This window comes from Coenobita brevimanus, chromosome 71 (genome assembly GCF_032717465.1).
Source record: "Coenobita brevimanus isolate Jiangsu-jjx chromosome 71, ASM3271746v2, whole genome shotgun sequence".
Taxonomy (NCBI): Eukaryota; Metazoa; Arthropoda; class Malacostraca; order Decapoda; family Coenobitidae; genus Coenobita; species Coenobita brevimanus.
The window spans coordinates 3161893-3185126 of NC_137024.1; the positions used below are offsets into that span (position 1 = coordinate 3161893).

At 42.3% G+C, this 23234-nt stretch overlaps 1 protein-coding gene across 1 annotated transcript in view; it reads left to right on the forward strand.

Annotated features, from left to right (window-relative positions):
• The window catches only part of kst (spectrin beta chain, non-erythrocytic 5 kst), a 211455-nt gene that overhangs the window by 186212 nt on the left and 2009 nt on the right, over positions 1-23234 (forward strand). Inside the window, exons 62-63 of the mRNA XM_080277991.1 lie at positions 5258-5512; positions 14525-14574. Coding sequence (XP_080134117.1) covers positions 5258-5512; positions 14525-14574 — 305 coding nt within the window. The remainder of the gene's footprint in view (positions 1-5257; positions 5513-14524; positions 14575-23234) is intronic.

Consider the following 23234-nt stretch of genomic DNA (forward strand, 5'->3'; position numbering starts at 1 on the left):
TTGAGATTTCAGAGGGCAGTGAGTGAATTTCAGCGAGTACAACACACATTGCAATCACTGAGAGATTAATACCTGTAGTGTGATTATGAATTATATTTCAAGTAATAAGATTTGCAAGTACTCTTTAGGGCTCTTGTGGCCAGATAACTATCTGAGGATGATCAATAGACAAATATCTTTTAAACAAAAGATCTCATGTTCAACTATAAATTGGTTAAAAATAAATTGTGTTGGTGAAATGAAATACAGTCTTGTAAATATCAGTATATCATGAAGTAGGGATAGCTGGCACTGCGAATTTAAGTGCTTTATTTTGAGAATTTTTGAAGGAGAGGAAAATCGGTTAAAAGTATGCATTTAAGACTAATATTCCATATTTAGGACAGGTTATGAAAATATGAATCTGGCAGTAGGGCTGCAGTTGCAGCAGCTGGACAGTGATTAAGTAGAACTATTGTAAACTAAGAACAAAGCAAATACAGGTATATCAGAAGTGATTATTTCATTCGTGGATTTCTATCTCTGATATAAATGAAGATTGGTTTTATTATTACTTTATCATAATTCAGACTGCCTGTATTATCATAGAAGATAAACTTCATACAAACACTGTAAATCAAGTACAGCATGATTTGTAGAAGCTGAAGTCAAAGACTATAATCATACTTTCTTTTTTAATGGTAACCTTAATGTCATGACTAAGCATATTTGGAATAAAGTTAATGGCACTTTGTGGTGTGGTACTGTAATAAATAAGCTTGCAGTAATTAAATCACCCCCCCCCCTCTCTCTCTCTCTCTTTTCATCACACTCTGAGAGTGGTCAGTGATTTGCAACCATTGTTGAAGGTTACACTTTGACCATACAATATAGTGTAAGCTGAAAATTTGTGAGGTTTAGGTTATAGTGTAGAGACTCATGGTGAAACTATCCAAAGTCCATATAGCTTACACAACATATAACAACATGAAAGCTCTTTCCAGTCCGTAAGACATTGTAAGCAGATTTTATAACATGTTTATAAACACAGTGCAGAATAATATGAAATGAACAGTACAGTAAAGTACACTTTCATACTGTTTACTCACCATTCCAGTGCTGTTGCCCCATTTCCTTCATTTTGTGTCAGCCCCTCTCCTGCTGTTAGTGCTTTTGATGATGATAAGTTAATGAAATGACAGCAATGAAATGATGATATAATAAGATATAAGACATGCCAGCCAGTGCTTGGTATGGTGCGAGCAAGTGCAAGTGCAGAAATGCCTGCCAAGCAGTTCTCATGCCTTGACTTCTCACACATTTAGATTTAAAAATAATAGCTGAAAAGTGGCAGTTGTAAACCCATCCATCCATCATCCAGTCCTACATTGCCCCATGAGGAGCGTAGGAGCCCGGGGTTAGGCAGTTGGTCCCAATATTTAAGATGAGAGTGGCCAACCTCACTTATCCCTGAGTGGCATTACAGGAGCAATCAACCCCAACCACCCAATGGATATAAATCTTCACCAGCTCAATCCTATTGGAGCGCAATAATTACCCACTAAAACACCAGGCACCAAAATTTGGTTACTGTATATGGTTACCACCCAGCGTAGTAAATGGTTTCCTGGTGTACAGGAAACTCACAAGTGATAAAATCTGCAAAATATATGTTAACTAGTTTTAAGGATATACCTTACTGTACCATTCTTCCCTTCATATGCACATGACACAGTGCAGTGGACTACACCAGCACACAGCATCAGTCTACACACATTTAGACAAAAGAGACCCATATTAGAATTCTCACCATTCCACATTAGTGAAATAAACAGCGTGTTGCACTTTGCAGCTGAATGCTTCTCTTTGACAAAACCAGTCACCCTTGCTTGGAAATGAATGCTTAACCACATGGTTGATCGTTTGTTCTAGGCTTTGGGGACTGGGAAAAATTATGAATAAGTGGAATTTGTATAAGAAATTATGAGATTTCTATAGGACATATTAATTTGGGGTCAGACTCCTCCAGAATTTGACCCTTAGTATCCTTGCCTATTCGAACTTTTCCATACATTATGTATGCCAGTGGATTCAGCATAATTTTTCCTGTATTTTAAGGACATTAAATCAAGTATTAAGCACAGTATAGCAGCAGAGAAACATGCAAAATTGTTAAGAGAAAAAAGAAATCCTTAGGATTAGGACATGCAATGTATATCCATCTGTCTGTTTATCTATATCCATATCCATATATCAGTACATATCCATATCTATTTATCAGTACAGTACCTATCTTTATATATATAGTGTACTGTATATATAGATATAGATATATACTGTATAATATGCTGTATAAAGTCATGGCTACTGCAGCTTTATAAAAGCTTTAGCAAAACAGTATACCTTTTGACACCTTCTAATATTAGTCCTACAGAATCCTGTCCTTCCTTTAAACAGAGAATACAGTACCAGACTGTATTGTTAAATGTTCTTGTAGTGTCGGAACCACCATAAAATGCAGTGCACAAACAATCCACTCTGCCCTCACTTTACAGCCTCCTCTCCCAGGCTGTATGTTGTAGTGGACTAAATAGAGCCCATTATTGAGTGGTCAAGCATTAAATCCCACCCAGTGGCCACTGGTTGACAGCAGAAATGGCATACATTTGCAGATTCCAACATACTTCAGCAAAACCCCTGTAAATAGGGAAAACATCCTAGACCCTCCCTAAGAGGGTAGTGATGGGCATTAAAACTGCATCATTACAGCACACTCACCCATCTCATACACCTCACGCACAATACTGTAATAACTTTCATTGTGAGGCACTGATGAGGACCCTACATATGATGGCATGTGCACCCTGGGTGCAGCAGCCGCAGTCCAAACCTTCTCAATTCGCCACACCCTGCTGTGAGGTTGGATTCTGATTTAACCATGGTAAAGTGCTGTCAACCACAATCAGTCACTTTATTCCTACATGGTGTATGTACTGTACAGTACCTGTAGGACAGCCCCACAGAAGCAGTTGCTTACCTGTGATTAATGGGTTTGCCTAGCCAGACAGACTGGGATTAAGCAAGAACAACAACAATAGCAACTTTCAACATAACCCCAATGAAAGATCCTGTGTATGCCCAGCTGTAATAGCTGATGTCCTTCAGGTTCATGCCTGGATGATCCAGAAACCCATTTTTTTTTTTTTTTTTTTTTTTTTTGGGGGGGGGGGGGGGAGAAACCAAAGGCTAGAAGCCCACAAGATTGCTCTCTTCAAGAAAGAATAAAACATTATAACAGAGACACAAATTCAAGATCCATTCATTCCCTAAAATAAGTGTAATACTGTACACTACAGGCACTATTTGCAGATTTTAAGTGTGGTAATTTTGAGGAGTAATTTTTTATTGGAGGTTACTACACTTTTCCTCAAAACACTATATTGAAATTGCTGTATAAAGGATATTTGGACAATTTTACTCATTTCATTCAGACTAACAGTTTTATGCTGCCATTTTGAATTTTTCCACCATTCATACACTGCAGTATTCCAGAAGAAACGGAAAGTTGCTATGGCAGTAGTTTCTTGGTAAAATGGAGGATTTTCCACAAGCTAAAAAGTGTTATACTCCTCTGTTGTTAATACTGTCGCCAGCAGTTTTTTGGCAGAATCCCTGCAGTATTTGAATACATAACAAAATTGTACAGTGACCCAGTTAAAAAACTCTAGTCCCCAGTTATGGGAAGAGGAACCTTTTGCATATTTAAGTGCTTAGTAAATGAAAGGATTATGTAATTGTAGTTCAGTGTGATTTACACAAGATGAAAGAATGTTCTAATTTCAAGTGTATGCAGTAGGATTAGGGCTTCGGGCTATAGAAAGATAGATAGATAGATGCAGTAATTAAAGATCCAAATATACAGTATTTATGATGACTGTGATTACTTAAAGCATAAAGTACAGTATGGTATGTCTGTTTTGATTTTTGCAAAACAGAAACTTACAATAAAAAGCACCAGGAAAAAGCTGAGTCTTTGTAATGAGTTGTCATGAATTTGAAGAATGACACACAAACTTGCAATTAAAATACATGGAGGACATATGGATAACAGTGAGGAGCATAGAATCTTCATTATTTTTAAACTTACTTCCTGCACTTCCATGTAATCCTGTGAAGTGAAGATGATACTTTGTGCCTCAAGGAACCAGGAGCTGTTCATCAGTCACTTTCTGAGCAGTCGTGTTTCTGTGTGGCCCCTAAGTTTCAGAATGAATTGCTGTTATCCATGAGACAGTTGACCTTGGTGGAATCTTTAAGAGACCGCTCATTTCTTTTCTCCTCTTAAGAAGCTGTGGCCTTGAGAGGGATGGTGTTGACCACTTCTTCATATGAAGTTTTTATTGTATACAAATGATGTTAAATTTCTAGTACAGAAAATCTAAAGGTGTTTACAGTATGTCTAATGCTAGAGAATTCCTTTGAAAGAACTTGCACTTGTGAGGAACAAAAGACCATATTGTTATTATTACTGTATTATCATTATTTATTATTCATTCATTCATTCATCATCAAATCCTATGTTGCCCCATAAGGAGTGTAGGAGCCCGGGGCTAGGCACGTTGGTCCTGACATTTAAGATAAGAGTGACCAGCCTCACTCATCCCTGAGTGGCATTACGTGAGCAATAAACCCCAACCACCCCTTGGATATCAATATTTACTGGCTGTATCATTATTATTATTACCCCAGAAAGTGCTGTATGGTAAACGTTATTTCAGCTGTTGCATGTATTTATTCAAATACTAGTCATTCATCACTTTCATCAATCATATATCCAGATTTGTTCATAAACACTGATTATCAGAATTTTGGATATGTTTAAGTTTAAGTTTTATTTACTAATACGGAAGAAACTTCCCTAACACATCCGTTATGCTTGATTTACATTACCTCAGTCTGTCAGTGCCTTCTCTTACTGTATTTTACCTTAACGTGTCCTGTCCTAAGCATAATGGCACCTTCAATAATGACAACCCTTGAAAATTTTTTTATTTTAATTGAAACCCGGATCATGTGAACAATAGTTAAAGGGTTTTTGGAAATTGCAGGTGTACTATGCTTTTACAATTGGCTCTTAACAAAGCTGGCTTCAAACTTGGCTTCTTTTACTCTTATGCTTAATGCTTGTGTATGTGGCTGTAGCATTTGTTTTGTGTTATGCCTTTAGTGTTGACACACTTTTACATATGGGTGTGTATTGTTGGTGGCTTCTCTGCAGACTTACCCCCACTGCCTAGATCAGCCCCCCCAATGGTTGTGGCCCGCCCCCCTGTGCCCCCCAGCCGTGCACGGTATGGGGAGCCAGGCTGGGGTGGAGGTGGCCACCAGCCCAGCATGCCTCATCAGTTCGTGCTGCAAGGAGGGCACATGGGTAGCCATCACCACCAGGTAGTCCAGCACACCCCACACCATGGGGGCCACCACTCACAGGTGTCACGTGTCACCCACCATCAGTACTCGTACACCTCACACGGTCAGTGTTCCCTGCACATCCAACTTGTCCATGTTGTACCTGCTTATTGCCTTGCTAGTTGTCCCAGTTGTAGACTGTTGTATGCATCAGCTGTACAGTGAATGTTGCATTGTGATGTTGTATGTATGCACTGCACAGTAATCTACATGAAAAATTTTATTTGAGGTAAATTTGGTATTTGTGAAGTTTACTAGCACCACTGTTTTGTGTGTGATAAAGTAATTGTGGCTGTTCCACAGAATCCTCATGCTCTGTATTGTGGTTTTCGTACTGAAATCAGCTGCATTGTTTTTGTGTGTCAGAGCCAGGTCATGTACTTTTTACATTAGGCCTTAGTAATACTTTGCAGTTGATATACATGTAAGTGAACTTGATGTCAACATTGATGGTGATTTTTCTTTTCTTTTTTTTTTTTTTAGATAAAGTGGGACTACAGTGCAATCCCCAAAAATTACATTCCAGATTTCCAAATACCAGTTTTCTAACAGAATTTTGAAAGTGAGCTTCAATTAATTTTTAAGATTTAACCAGTTAAATCTTAAAAATTAATTGAAGTTCATATTTACCACCAGAAAACACCTGGTTTAGTGTTCAGGATCACTGTTACAATGAAAAAGTGCCATAGTAGTCTACAGTAACCCAAGCCAGATCAAACTGGACTCACTTAAACCACAAGATTGATCTAATAATTTTTTTTGTATTGTGATCTGGTCCCTTGAACAAAAAAATTATTATTGTTTATTGCCTAGTTTTCACTCAGAACCATGACTAATAAATATGAGCTTGGACACAGGGATTGATAAAGGGAATGCCAATAAGGTGAGTGTCTATACCTCTAACTGATGGGACTGCTACAGTTCCAGTTTTCCAAAAGCCTCTTGATCCCAACTATTTTGGATTCTGGGAATTGCATTGTAGTAAGCTTCACTGTTTTTGCAAGTACAGTACTTTGAATACATAGTTGTTTGATTATTTGTATACTGGGTTACTGTATATATTTTTTGTTTATTATTTACATATTATACTGTTTGTCAGAAATTTTTGGCATGACGGTACTTACTGTTAATCTTTTACTAGACATGAGGCTTCTAAACACTGGTTTAACACCAGTGTCAAGTTTGGAGATTATGTGACAAGTGTGTGAGGAAAGCTGTTTCTTAAGTTCCCTCAGTCAGTTTTTACATTTTTGGTATAACTGGCACATACAGTAAGGTCTGTCCTGTACAGTAATTTGAGTTACAGTATTTACACCACTTTCAGCACTGCCGTACTACATGACAGATTAATGTGTAAAGTAAACAGTACTGCATTGGTGTAGGTATGACGGTAGCTTAGGTATCTCCTTTCATTTTGTTTCGTTTATAAAGGCTCCAGCATGCTTGCATGCATTGGCCTTGGTCACCTAATGGTGGCTTTCCATGTTGCTCTCTGGCAGCCTAAAAGTTCAATCCCTCATCCCTGAGTTCACACTCTATGACCTCATCCCAGGTCTTTAATGGTCTGCCACTTGCAGCCCAACCCCAAATGTTACCATTTCTCACTTTCTGCACCCAATTGTCATCGCCCATCCCCTCCACATACCCAGACCATCTCAGTCTACCTCTTCTCATCACAACAGCAGTATACTCTAGTCGCATCCTTCCTCTTAATTCCTCCGTCATAAACCTAGCCCCCCTAGGCCTCGCATTCAAGGACGCACTGCACATCCATCAAATCATTGGCATTTCTGTACATTTGAGCCTGCAAATATCCTCTTCCTTTATTGCCCAGGTCTCACTACCATACAGCATTAAACTCCTGACATGTGCTGCATACAAAGATCCCTTAGCACAGAGAGAGAGCCCTCTCAATGTCAGGAGAGGCAACAGTTCCCTGAACTTCTTCCAACCGCTCCTCACTCCAGCCACAGAACTAACTCCATCTCCACTTTCAGCACGAAACAAGTCTCAAAAAAAAAAAAAAAAAAAAAACATACTTGAGAGACTCACCCGCAAGATTAATCCTTTCATGCCTGATAATCTCCTTACGCTTTCCACGACATACTGCACACATGAAATCAGCGTTGTCTCACAGTCTGCCTGTAATACCACTACATATTTTATGCACCCACTTATCACAAACACTGCACAAGAAAGAATTACATCGCACGCTTCTGTGGTAAATCGCATATGGCCACTCTCACTTTTCATTGACAGTGCTGCCACCAACCCTAGATACCATCACCTTTGTTTCACTTGCATTTATTCTCAAGTCCTTGTGCCCCATACCATCTCTCCACTTCCCAGATCTTTCCTTCACCTTCCTGTCATTCTTTGCAGTCAACACCAGATCATCAGCATATAATATCTAGATGAGAACATTTCTGAAGTCACATGAGAAGGCTTCAAGCACCATGATGACAAGGGGCTCAAGACTGTCCCCTGAGGCACACCAGCATTAACAGAAAACTCATAACTCAAATTTCCATTCACTCTTACCTGGGTGTGAGCACCTGCATACATTGCCATAACCACTCTAAACAGAGATTAATCAATCCCAAGCCTTCTGAAGCCTACTTCACCACCTCCCTAGGGACTCTGTCAGAGGCCTTCTCCAAATTAGTACAGATCCCTTTTCTTTCCTGTATAGTTTTCCTGAAGCTGTCAAACAATGAATATAGCATCAGTGGTTCCTTTGCCTGCATAAACCCAAACTACGTCTTATCAGTATTCACTCTTCCTCTAATCATCCAGGACATCACTCTGCCTCTTGTACATATTTACAATCACATTCTGTTTTCTCCCTCATCAGACTTGTATCCTTTAGTGAGTTCAAACTTTGTATTCCGCACTACTTTTCTCTCTAGTTCCATATCTCCTTCACCTCCTTGATGTGTCAGTGCATTTACTTCTGTATTAATGGTAGTGCTGTGTCAGTGCATTTACCTATGTATAATGGTAGTTCTAACAGTAGAAAAAATGATAATTAAAATGTAAGTATACATATTCACATACATTGTGTATAAACTTCAAAAGACATACCATAGTCCCATTGGTGCATAGGTCAGCCTTGTTCTCAGTTTGTTGGGTTTTAGAATAAAACCTTTTATTTGTTGGGTAAGAGAGCTTTGCACCTGAGTACAGTAGTTATGTATTACATATCTCTTTTCTATCGCTATTTCAATGGTCACTGCTCCTCTGAACTGTCTGCTTGCATCCCTCCACTTGTAAGATGGGCACGTAGCACCCGTCTAGCGACAAACTCTCGTCCCTTTTCTGTCCAACTCTCTAATGCAAGAGTTAACCGGTACTCCCAGGGTTTCATTTATGCAACAGGTCAACTCTGGAACTGTCTCCCTCTGTCTGTATTTCCTGCTTCCTATATGATCTCCAGTCTTTCAAACGCAGTGTGTTGAGGCATCTCGAAATGATCGGATCTTGAATTTGGCTCTCTTTTGAATTGTTTGTTTTTTTCTTAGAAGGAACAGTTTGTGGGCTCCTGGCCTTTGGTTCCTTTTTCCTTGCATTAAAAAAAAAAAAAAAAAAAAAAAAAAAAAAAAGGGCCTTGGATGACGTCATAGAGTATGACCTCAGGGTTAAGGTACAGAACAGAGAGGTTGCAAGAGATCAAGGAGCATGGAGAGCTGCCATTTGGTGACGAAGGCCGACGAATGCAAGCATGCTGGAACCTTTATAAGTGAAAAGAAACAAAGTGAACAAGGCCTAGATTACACATTCTAATATCTTATTGTTATGGCGGGAAAAAAATCAGTACAGTATATAAAAAACATCAACCAGGCACTCAGCCCCTGTGAATTTACCCTCATCATTCTTCTACAGCCTTGATAAGTAGTGTTACATTCAATGCACAAGGTATGAATCATTTGTTTGTCTTACCCAAGTTGCCTTTGAATAAGGGAAAGGAAAGATGTGATGGAGGGATGGAAGCTGAGGAAAAAAAAGGGAGGACCATGGAAAGCACTAAATTGTTTGCGCAAGTAAATTAAACTTTTATTCGCTGAAAATATTCACCAGCCTTGGTCCACTCAGACTAAGGGTCCAGGTTGTGCCAGAACTCTTGTATCTTCTCAGTAAACAGAGTTGCCATCCATTTGAAAAAGAAAGCACCCATGGAAGCTAAAAACCATGCAGATGGAGGGAAGCAGAGACAATTGAAATCAGCCAACACTATAAACAATAAGGCAGAAAAAGCCTAAAAAAGGAGAATGTAACTAACTTAAATGCAAGCTAGTAAACTCATGAGGAAAAAGGGAGGGATAAGAAGTAGAGAGAGTGAGTCCATCCATCCATCATCCAATCCTACATTGCCCCATGAGGAGCGTAGGAGCCCGAGGCTAGGCAGTTGGTCCCGACATTTAACCCCTAAAACGCGGCTGTGTACGCGCGATCCCCCCCCTGTGGCGGGGTTGTAGCGGGGTCTGAGTACCTGTGGAAAAATATTTGCCAAAAATCATAGATTAACGCTAGAGCATTAAAATTTTTATGACATATATTACTTACATTCAGCTATCTCCTGAGCCACATGTTGAGCCTTCGTTGACTACCAAAGGACTTGTGAAGACTTGCAAAGTTGGGTAACAAAGTCTTCACTCTCACACCTCCAGAAACCCGGTTTTCTTTCTACCACAGCCTCAATCTGTCACAGTACACTTTATGCAACAACGTACAGGTTGTTTGGAATCCGTATTTGTAAATAAGAACTGAAAATAAGGCTAAAATGAACGGAGCGCACGGCCGACATGCAGCGCGGTGGCGATCTTCCCGTCAATATTGTCACATTTGCCTTTTCTCGGCAAAAAACACGTATACTCCTTTTTTTTCCATCATAGGACTTCGCAAACGTTTGCCTGTCACTATTACGGTCATAAAAATCAATGTCACTGCCAGTATTGTGGATTGGGACTGAGGAAGACCACTGCGGCGCGAGTTTATTCAGCCTTACGGCAGGCACTTTATTCTCGCTCCTGTCGGCCACTCGCACTTCATTTCTATCGCTCACTTTCACTGTATCTGTTTTTTTTTTTGCCTTATTCATCAATGTCACTGTCCAGTGTTATAAAAATAATATTTTATACACAAAAAACTTTCACTTTCAGAACATAGAATAGGAAAATATGCTTTTATCTTTTTACACTGGAGTGACTGTCACTCACAATACTTATATGATTACTATGTACAATTATTTACAACAAAAAACACTGTAACTGTCAGTGCTTTTACAAGTACATACACTAATTTACACTCATCAGGCTGTCACTGTCAGCACGTAAAAGAAAACTAAACAATATTATCACTGTCACTCTCAGTATTTTTCCCAATATTTTTACCCTTATTTTCAAAATCTACTTAGGCTGTGGTAGTCGAAAAAACACGGGTAAGCACAGAGGGGAACTTTGCACTCTTTGCACTGCAAGGAGGTGCGCCTAAAAGTTCTTTCCTGCCTGGTAGTGTGGCTGCACACATGACACCTCCTCAGTGCTTTCCCCCTCTTTGCAGTGGCTGGCAGTGGCTCCAGGCGGTGTCGCTGAAGGTATGCCATACACTGTAGGCGGTCTGGAGGTGTGTGAGGGTGGCGTTTGGGACCTGTAGAAAGCACCTGGCCGTAACGCTGAAGCAGCTGGTAGACACAAGTCTTGGAGAATCTTCTGAGAGAGTAGTTGGCTGGCTTCCTGTTCTTGATTTTATACAGGATGAAGGCATTCAACATGCACATGTCAATCAAGTGCAAGAACACCTTCCTGTACCAACGACGATTTTTCCTCAGACAGTCAATCTCTCCAATCATCATATCCGACTTGTCCACCAGCCGCATATTGACGTTATAGTCAATGACAGCATCAGGCTTCATCACAGGCTCGCCAGTCCTTCTGTCGACCTTCCTTGTTGCCAGCATTTCACCCTTGTGTACTGTGGTGAGCATGTTCACGACTCTCTTATCATGCCACCTGATCGCAAGCATCTTGTCAGATTTCTTCAGGTGCACGTCTCCCCGCTTTGACTTTTCAGCCTCTGGGAAGGCAGGGTAATGTGCCCTGTTACTTCTGACAGTGCCACAGGAGCCGACGCCGTGTTCAGAAAGGTACTTGGCGAGTTTTGGAGCTGTATAGTAATTGTCCGTATACAGGACATGATTCTCGCCAAAGTACTTTTCCAAAAGCACTTTCACCACAGAACCAGAGAATCCAAGGGGGTCAGTCTTATCCAAGTCGACATTGCTGGCGGTGTAGATGACGAAGTCAAGGATGAACCCCGTCTTGCAGTCGCACAGCACGAAAAACTTGATTCCAAAGCGGTGGCGTTTGCTTGGAATGTACTGGACGAACCGAAGACGGCCCCTGAACAATACCAAAGACTCGTCAATCACGACTTTCTTGAAAGGGCGCAAGAACCTCGTAAACTTATCTTTGATCATGTTCAGGATTCCCCTCACTTTCCATAATGGGTCAGTTTGGGAAGGCTCATCATTATTCGCGAAGTGAAGATAAGTCATCAGCTGCCTAAAACGATCGCGGCTCATGTATTTATTGAATATGGGTGTTGGGCACAGCTCGTCGGAACCCCAGTACTCTTCCAACTTATGCTTCCAGTTGTGCGGCATAAGCAACATCAAGCCAATAAATACAAAAAGCTCGCGGATCGTCAAAGGCACCCATGATGCCATCCGCGACGTGGATGGTGTCGCAGCCTCACCTTCTTCTTCGCGAACTGGCGCACATTGCCCCTCGTACCTGTTTGTCTCGGTACAGATGTGCTCCATAACCTCGTCGTCAAGGAAGGCCAACAGGTAGTCAACACATTCACCATCGTCGTCCACAAGGAAGTCAGCCTGAAGTCCACACTCACTTTCGTCAAAGGGCAGATCTTCAGGCACAAAATCTGATCCCTCTGACCACACGAAAGCATCTAAAGTTCCCTGCCTAGGCTGGGAGGTGCTTGGGGCGGCGGGGGGTGAGGCAGGTCGTGTGGGAGTGGGTGAGGCAGGCTGGGCAATAGTAGGTAAGGGAGAGGCTATCCCAGGCCGTGTTGGTGTTGTGGTGGTGGTGGTGGTGGTGGTGGGAGGGACATTATCGCTTGGGTCAAGGTCACCCGCGGTGGCGTGACTCCTGAGTTGCCTAGTGGGAGTTAGCCTAGGGGACTTAACTTTACTGACACAAACACTAGGCCTACGATAACCTCTCATACGTAACATTGCTCGTCTACTTCCCTTTCTCGGTGGTGATGGAGACTCCGATGACTCAGGAGACAGGACAGCAGACGAGGAGGACGAGAGAAGAGGGCTGGGAGAACGTGGTGGGCTTGCGGTGGTGTGGCGTGGCGTAGTGGACAATGGCGGTGCACTTGTGTCTCCGCTCCTCTTCCTTTTTTCTCCCTTTCCATATTCGAGGCCCCTTTTCACCGGGGCCTTCCCTGTTGAGGTGCTGGGCACAGTCACAGTTTCCTCCGGCACAGAAATAATCACTTCGGGGCCTGAATCAGCACTCGATTGTGTCTCGGATTCAGCCAGGCTAGACAAAACACCCACGTCACTGCCATAGTCCATAGAGGCTTTCAACAGTTCTGATGCTATGGCCAAGTCACTTAGCCCCTTGGTAGTCACTGGTAAAGTTTTGAAGGGCGTAGAGGTAACAAAACCCTTTTTCGGAGGGCTAGAAGGCACGGAACTAGAAGAGCTAGAGCCTGACATGGTGTCACCGTGGCAGATTTGCGTGGACTGACGCTATTCTGGGGCAAACCGCGCGAAAAAATGACAGTGTGACAACTGGGGAAACAAGCGTTTCCCAATAGCAAAAAGTGCTTGCGAGATGACGGCGCAGATTGACACGTATCAGCCATCCGCGCGTTGCCATATCGCACGACGATGGAGGGCCGCGCATCGGTGTGTCCGTGGGTAAAAAAAATGAGACTTGGCAACAACCGAGGTCAGTAGTACAAAGGTCAAGTGTGCTAAAAGTAGCTCACGGGTGGCGGGACTGATAGACAATACCAGCTTGAGCCTGCTTGCCCGCGGTTATTCAAAATTAACTCAAATCGCAAACGCGACGACCCGCCGTTTTGCCCTTTGGGCCGACCGTCGCAAATGCGACGATCCGCGTTTTAGGGGTTAAGATGAGAGTGACCAACCTCACTCATCTCCGAGTGGCATTACATGAGCAATCAACCCCAACCACCCCTTGGATATAAACCTTCACTGGCTCAATCCGACTGGAGTGCAATGGACCTAAAATAAATACAGGTACTTAAAACTCCAAAAACTCGTTCCAATTGGTATGAAGCATCCAGAAGGATCACGGGTCTGAATCCAAGGGGCAACAGCCAAAGCAAAAACCCAGAGAAATGAGAACACAGTAGCAGAACTGGTGCACAGAAAATGCTCTACAAAGAATTACAGACAAATGACTCATGCCTTGTCCCCTGAGCTGATACTACTTACTGGAGAGAAGGAAAAGAGGTGACATGATAATGCTATATAAGTGCATATCAGGGAAGGAGAAAATAGACATAAATGATTACTTAACATAAGAAGAGAGGTGATAAAGACGTAAGGAAATTCAGTTTCCCAAACAGAGCAATTGATCAATGGAATGCACTACCGAGTAAAATAGTGTGTGCCAAAACAATTCACAAATTTAAGGATATGTACGATAAATATGGTTTAAGACACGGGACAGTACGAGCTTGACTCATTCCTGTAAAGATACAATTAGGTAAGAACAATTAGGTAACACACACACACATACAATTTGTTGAAGCTGAAAGGTGAATTTTAGCCTGCAAGTTTCAAATGAGCTTAAAATAATGATTATTACAGTACAGTACTTTATTTCTCTGTTATAGCTGATGTATCCAGGTCTGCATGGGGTTAGGATCAGGTAAATTAAGTCCATATTGATAGATTTCAGTGGAAGAAAGAAGCATCGTATATAATCATGCAGTCTTTTGCATATTATGCATTATAACAACACTGAAAATGTAAATGATTTCTATGTATATGACCTTTGACTTCTGCTTACAGGTACAACACACCACCCAGATATTACTGATGGGATTCCAGGCAGTCGACAGGTAAACCACACCTCTTTTTGTGATTTCATATACTGTACATGCTTCACATCTATACAGTAGCTACTCTGCCTAGTCCACTTGCCATGAAAGGGCAGACTGGAAGAGATGCAGTTTCCTGTGCCATTTTGACTAGTCACACCCTGCAGTGTCCTTGGACATGATTGTTAGAGAAATAACTGTGACTGGTCAGACTGGCAGCATGAAAATATGGCGTAATTAACATAGTCCAAAAAATTTAAGGTTAGGAGAAGTATGTAGGAAAGAATAGGGAACTGTACTTTGTTTTTGTTAATTTGGAGAAAGCCTTTGACAGAGTCCCTAGAGAGGTGGTGAAGTGGACAATGAGAAAGCTTGGGATGGAGAAGTAGCTGGGTAAGGTGGTTATGGCCATGTACGTGGGTGCTTGCACTTAGGTAAAAGTGAATGGAGATTTGAGTGGTGAGTTTTCCATGACTGTTGGTGTGCATCAGGGGTCAATTTTGAGTTCCTTGTTGTTTATCATGGTGCTTGAAGCCCTGTCAAGTGATTTCAGAAATGGACTCCCATGGGAAATGTTGTATGCTAATGATTTGGTGTTGATTGCAGAGAATGAAAGGGAGGCAGAGAAAAGAATTAGAAAGTGAAGAGATGGTATAGGGCACAAAGGCTTAAGAGTAAATGCAGATAAAAGAAAAGTGATGATATCTAGGGTTGGTGGTGGTACTGTCAAAGAAGATGGAGAGTGACGATGTGCAATTTGCCACAAGGACGTGGGAAGTAATTCCATCCTGAGCAGTGTTTGTGATAAGTGGGTGCACAAGAGATGTAGTGGTATCAGAGGTAGGCTGCAAGATAATGCTGTCTTTACTGCCCAGGTCTCACTACCATAAGGTATTACACTCCTAACACATGCTGCACACAAAGATCCCCTAGCACAGAGGTAGAGCCCTCTCAATGCTAACAGAGGCGACAGCTCCCTGAACTTCTTCCGACCACTCCTTACTCAAGCCACAGAGCTAGCTCCAGCCCCACCTCCAGCACATAACATGTCTACCAAAAAAAAAAAAAAAAAAAAAAAAAAAAAAAAAAAAAAAAAAAACTTCCACATACTCAAGACTTGCCAGCAAGATCAATCCTTTCATGCCTGACAAATGCCACGTGCTCTCCCCTACACACTCCGCACATGAAATCAGCATTATCTCACAGTCTACCTCAAATACTATATCTCTTACTGTATGCACCTACTTATTATAAACACTGCACGAGATGGAATTACATCCCATGCCCTTGTGGCAAACCGCACATGGCCACTCTCCCTCTTCTTGGATGGCACTGCCACCAACCCCAGATACCATCACTTTTATTTTATCTGCCTTTACTTTCAAGTCCTTGTGCACCATACCATCTCTCCACTTCCTAAATCTTTCCCCTGCCTCCCTTTCATACACTGCAATCAACAGCAAATCATCAGCTTACATCATCTCCCACAGGAGTCCATTTCTGAAGTCAGGTTCAGAGGGGATTTCAAGAACCATGATAAAAAACAAGGGACTCGAGGCTGACCCCTGATGCACACCATCATTCACAGAAAATTCATAACTCAAATCTCCATTCACTCTCACCCGGATGCAAGCACCCATATACATAATCGTAACCACTCTAACCAGCCACTCTCGATCCCAAACCTTCTCAAAGCCCACTTCACCACCTCTGTAGGACTCTATCAAAGGCCTTCTCCAAAGCAACAAAAACAAATATAGATCCTGTTTCTTTCCTATATATTTTTCCTGAAGCTGTCAAACAGTGAATATGGCATCAGTGGTCCCTTTGCCAGGATTTAAGTCCAAACTGCATTTCAGCAGTATTCACTCTTTCTGTAATCATACCTTGTAGAACTCTCCATGACCTTCATTATCTGGTCCAAAAGATTTTTGCCGCTATAATTTCCCCTTTCCAGGGCATCACACTTCCCCTTGTACATATTTACAGTCAAGCTCTTCAGCCAATCATCTGGGACAACACACTCATAAATAATTGTATTTATCAAGTCAGTAACTAACCCCACTCCCATATCTCCTGAGGCCTCCAGCCTTTCAGCAGCCAACCCAGACACACCTGCTGCCTTCCTCGCCTGCATCCTGCCTATTGCCTTGCTCACAGTAGCAGCATCAATCAAAGGCCAGTGGCCAAACACTGGATCCACTGACTTCAGACTTTCCCTGTTTCAGTCAAACTCCTCATTCAACAACCGGTTGTAATGCTCTCTCCAGACTTCTTTAATATCCCCGCTGCTCACCACTACCTTTCCTTTATCATTCTTCACACACTGCTAACCTCTGATATCTCTGTTTTCCCTCCTCATCTGATTTGCCTCCTTAAATATCATATTCTTCCTTTCAACACTCTTTAGGTTATTCAGCAAAAGTCTGAGACTGAGATTTTTCCCTGTATTCCTCTTTTCTAGTCCTACATTTGGCGGCCAGATATTCCTTTGTTACCATCCCTTTTCCATTCCCGGAAAAGCCTTCTTTCGTCCTGAACTGCAGCTTCTATACCCTCAATCCCACCACCATATTACTTTGTCTTGGGAGGGCTCCTTGTCCATCCACACACTGAATTAGTAACTCTCAGGAGACTGTTCTTGAGAGCTTTGTACTGTTAATTAACACTTCTGTCAACAGCTCCCAGTTCAGCCACCACTCTACTTATCTTGCTGTAGAAGGCATCCCATACTGCTTGGTTTTTCAACTTCCATATATTCTTCCTAGGTGCATAGGTCCCCTTCTTGATCACCCGCTACGTAATCACCATGTCACATATCAATAATTTGTGTTGCTGCACACACTCTTTGCTCCCTATAACTTTAACATTCCTCACTTACCTCCTATCAGCCCTCCTGACCAGGAAATATTCCATCTGGCTACTGTTTTCCCCAAACTCTTATGTAATCAACCTATTTTCCCTTTTCCTAAAATGCATGTTGCACACAATCATGTTCATTGCCTCCCCAAATTCGAGTATCCTTTTCCCTTCCTCATGTCCCATACCATATGTACATCTTCAATGTACTCCTTCATATCCTTGAGCTGTTTCACTTACATGACCATTTAAGTCTTCAAAAACTACAAATCTCATCATCCCCCATACCACTTACCACACATATTAAGTCATCCCAGAATCTATCTTTTTCCACATCATCCAAGCCAGCATGTGGAACATACACTGACATATATGAAAATGTGACCCTAACAAACAAAATTTTCACTAATATAATCCATTAATTCACTCTCACTACATTTATGACATAGTCCACCCATTTATCCATAACCAGCACACCCACACCACCATATGCATCTGCCCTTCTCTGCCAAAATATCTTATAATGACAGTCCCTCCCAGCATTCATTCTGGTTGATCCTCCCCTATATGTAACTCTATACACAGCCAACATCCACCCACCTAATCATTGCCTTGACCACGTCCCCTGTTCTGCCCTTCACACTATGCACATTCCAAGATGCCACCCTGATCCCCATGGGTGATTTAGTACTGTATTATCAGGCTTCTGCTTTCTCTTAGTTTTTGCCATGTCATTAAAATGAAGTAGAGGGAGAGACAGACCCCAGGCCCCACCCACCTGCACAGCCCCAGATTGAGGCATGGGACCTGGAACTCATAACCCACCAGCTGTGATAAGTTGCTGTGGCAGTGGCCTTAGGGCACCCTGCCAGGACAGCTACAGGGACACCTTCCATGCGCACCTTGGCACTGTAACTGCCCTGCCATTATTCACCCACTTACAGGGCAGCCTCCTGGGGCACTACTCCTGGGTTTGGGCCCCTCTCTATTGGGCAGAAGTGGCAGCCTGGAAATTGCAATGCCCTGTACCCTCTAGCACAGATCTGAGCCCCATCCAATCCTGGTCCCCAAAACCATGCTGGCGGAGCCCGCGTCATGCCTTCCCTCAGTAGGTCTGCCACTAGGCAGCAGGGACAAAGTTTTCTGGCCACATGCCTTTGCAAGCATCAACACCTGTGTGTAATGGGGTATGCTGCATGATGTGTTAATACATGCAGGGTAGTGCATGAGATAGGAAGACTGGTTGGGAGAGTATACTGGTCTGCTGTCCACATCAGTGTCACACTGAATGGGTCAGCAAAGGGGAATGGTCAGATACTCAGGTGGCTAATGAAACAGGAGCTCCAGCACTCCCTATCATCAGCATTCCCATTCCCCATGAGAATACCACCCTGATCGGCTGGTGCTGCAACCTACTTCCTCGTATGTCATATACAGTAACAAAATAATTCAACAGGGACCAGCGGAGGTCACGATAATTTTTCAACAATACACCTCTGACCCATTATCCTTCACTATAATCACACTTATGTTCTAGTTTAGGTTCATTATGGAGCAACTGAGCCTGGTTCAATAACATGCTACAGTACCTGAGAAGTCCACTTCATCACACTGATGCTGTAGAAAACATTCCATCATCACTCAGTGGTGCTCAGGACTCTTACAATCTTTCATGTTTTCTCATGTTCATTTGCTTCTTGGAATCACTGTCTGCATAGGATCTAAATATTTTTTCCCTTTGCTTCATGATACGGTAAACAGTCGACAGACCAGTACCATATGTTTCACACAACTTTTGCACAGAAAGACCACAGTCCAGTTTTTTCAACAGTTCAACCATATCCTGCTCTGTTGTTTTTGTTTTTAGAATACAAAAAATGTCTTACTGCATTAAATCCCCCCAAACTAAACCATTCTGACCAGACAGGAGAGTGACAATATATGTGAAGATACAGACTGTTAATGTGGTGGGTCACTGGGTAGTTACATACCAGTTTCTGTGATCACGGCGTACCTTAATGCGACTGGCTTAAACAAACACACAAACAACCCCAGAACATATCACTTTATGTACTCCACACTCAAAAAGTCTCTCAGTAGATACTCATCATCATCATCATCATCATCATCATCATCATCTGGACCTCCTTTCCCACCCAAGGGCAGGGTGAAGAGTAGCATCGTCCATACAGGCAAAGTCTGGGCCACACTTCCATTCACTCATCATTCAAAGCCCTTGAAATCCTGGCTTCATCTGATAGAGCCAATCCAAACCCTGTCACATTAAAATGGGGTGCCAATTCTCTGATCATGCACTTCTCCACACAAAATTCATGCAGCCAGCTCAGTCTCTTGTTAGTCCCACCAACTTCCTCACACAGTCATCCACCATATCATTCTGCCCTCTTCTTGGCCTCCCCCCCCCCCCTCCTTCAGATTCACTGATATACCTTTTTCACCACTCTGTTGTCATCCATTCTCTCCACATGACCATACCATCTCAGTACACTCTGTTCGATTAAGGTGTCCACAGACTTCCTTACTGCACATCTTTTACAAATCACATTGTTACATGACCTATCCACTCTCAGCACGCCACATACATTCCTCAGCAGTCCCATCTCCACTGCTCTTACTCTTGACTTTTCATTTTCATGCCACACCATAGTCTCACATTCATATGTTAAAGTTGGCACTAATATTCCTTCATGTAAGCCTCGCACCATAGTCTCACATTCATATGTTAAAGTTGGCACTAATATTCCTTCATGTAAGCCTCGTGCAGCTGCAACACTCAAGCCTTTGTTTCTTATTAAGGCCTTGAGAGCACCAGCTACTTTCCTTCCTTCTCTCACTCAACTTTCCACTTCTTTTGCACATTTTCCTCTCTTTTCTGTCACTCTACCCAGGTATTTGAACCCTCTCACACAACACACAACAAAGAAACCACCACCACAGTATACAAACAATACATACATTCAGTGATGAATTATGCAACCCCTGCCTGGGCTTCTAACCTCACCAAAACACACTACAACACTCTACAGACCATACAGAACAAGGCCCTAAAAATAATCACAGGCTGCACAGCTACTACACCCACAGACCACCTACATCAAGAAACCAAAGTCCTCAAAGTCAAGGATCACCTAGATAGGAGAGGCACCCAGTTTTTGCTGCAGCCTCCACAAACCCACAACATCCACTGCAGTACATGGCAGCACATCCACCCACACCAAGGAACATCAAAACAACACCCAGCACACGATACCATACACAAATACTGTCATCTCTCCTCCCTCGCCCACCTCAGACCAGCTTCCAGAAGCATATCCACACTCAGATCACTCGCCGCTCCATTCAGTCACTTAAAGACAACACACAGCTGCATGCACGGCCTCCTGACATCCACCCTTCTGAATCCTATCTTCCTCGTGAGGACGGGGTCCACTTGGCCAGGCTGAGATGTGGGCACCATCCAGCCCTCTTAAGCTACCAGAAGAGGCTGAATGACTCCGTCGCTGATGCCTGTCCAGGATGCAACACAGCACCCCATACTATTAAGCACATTATGGAAGACTGCATTGCACACAATCACCTATGCCAACAACACAACATACACTCTTTGAGAGCTCTGTGGGAAAGCCCGGTCTCGGCCATGGCCTTCCTAAGGGACTCGGGGCTGTTCGGCCAGACTGCCTAGGGAACAACTACTACTACTACCCTCTCACCAATTCCAGTCTCTCTCCATTCACTGTAACATCACACTGGGAGTCACCTTCTCTCTCAGTAACCATCACCTCACTCTTTTCTGCATTGACTCTCAAGGCACGACACTCACAGACATCTACAAAACTTTGCATTAGTCTACCAAGCTCTTGTGCAGTATTTGCAAGTGGCACTGCATCATCAGCATACAACAGATTTGAGATATTCCATCCTTCACCATTGAATTCCAATGCCATCCCTCTCTCCATTACATCATACTTTTACTTCTCTCATCACTCCATCCATATATATATACACTGAACAACTATAGGGACCACACAAGCTTGTCGCACGCCCACATTGATCGTGAACCATTCACATAGATGCCCATTTACCCTTACATATGCCTCGCTGCCATCATAAAAACTCTTGATGGCACCTACCTGCTTACCACCTACTCTGTACATGTGCAAAACTTTCCACAATCTTCTCTGTCTACTTTGTCATATGCTTTTTCCAGATCCCTGAATGCCATAAACACCTTATAGTCTTCTCACAAGCCTTCTCCACTACCAGTCTCATTGCAGATATTTGATCCACACATCCTCTGCCACTCCTAAAGCCACCCTGTTCATCACTCAACAGGACTTCTGATATTTTTCTTACTTTCATTTTCTTCCACATAGCTTCCCTACAACACTCAGTAGACTTATGCCATGATAACTCTTGCACTCACTTCGCACACCTTTATTTTTGTACAGGGGTACAGTCACTACCTTTTTCCTCTCTACTGGCATAGTTTCACTTATCCCTGCCCTCTTACATATCTCCAGCAAGCACTTAATTCTGCTCTTCCACTACACTTAATCATCTCTGCATACACCTCATCAACCCCAGCTGTTTTCCTATTTTTCAGCTGCTTCACAGCATTCTTCACCTCTGCGAGTGTCACGTTTCCTGGCAATGCATTCCTTTTCTGTACACCCCCAAAACCAACCATGTTTGTTGTCACGCTGCTCTCTTCATTCCCATTCTTCAGACTTTCAAAATATTCTTTCCATCTGGTCCTTACTTCATCGCCATTGGTTAATAATCTACTAGTTACATTTTTCACATTTTCTTCCACTGTCACTTCCACATTTCTGCACCTCTTTACAGAATAACTTCCTATTTTCAGAGTAATTTGCATTCATTTTTCCTAGATCATCATTACCTCCTTTTTCCTCTTCACCAGTCTCTTTACATGCTTCTTGCTCTCAATATATTCAGTTCTTATTTTGCCTGAACCTCTGTCCTGTATCCACTCTAGCTACTTCTTCCTCTTTTCTTCCACTGCTTTCTTAACCTCTTCATCCCACCATGCCGTACCTTTCTTCTTTGTTGTTACTCTTGCCACACCATACACCGCTTTAGCATTCCTAACTAAGCGATACCTATATGCATTCCACAAGCTGCCCAGATCCATTTCATTCCAATTCACTGATTCTAACTCCTCCCTAGATACTGGTGATGGAAATAAGCTTTTGATTTGACTGTGGTGGTAATTAAGAGTAAACTGAAGTGGTGATACTGTATACCATATAAGGGTAAATTTAACTAGAAGTATGAGAAGTATTATAAGAAGTGTCCTGTTCACAAGAGCAGAAATTGATGGTCAGGAATGGTTAATTGTGAGAATTTCATATTCACATACAAAATACGTTGATAACAATGCTCGCTCACCAAGTTAGTTAAAAGAAATATGAGAGAAAAAGATCATCTGGTTCACTATTGAGAGTAGCAGAATCTATGTAAACATAGCTGATCCAGTCCCTCTAGTCTTTTTTTAGGGGTTATTATTGTGGATATTAGGAAAAAAAGTTTGTAAACTTGTGGGTCCTGAACACTTATTTCCATTTATTGCTTTATTTGGTTATTGAGGGGTTTTGTCATTGCAGTAGCTTAGCAGATCGGTTAACCACAGTCATCTGAGATTTGACCGTATTGCATAAGACTGGTGTTTGTGCGTGACACCACCACTGACACTTGCATCTTTCTTCAAAACCATGGCTAAGGTTGAATGTAAGTAAATAAGCCAAGAAGCAGACAAAACACAGGGATCACAAACAAAACAT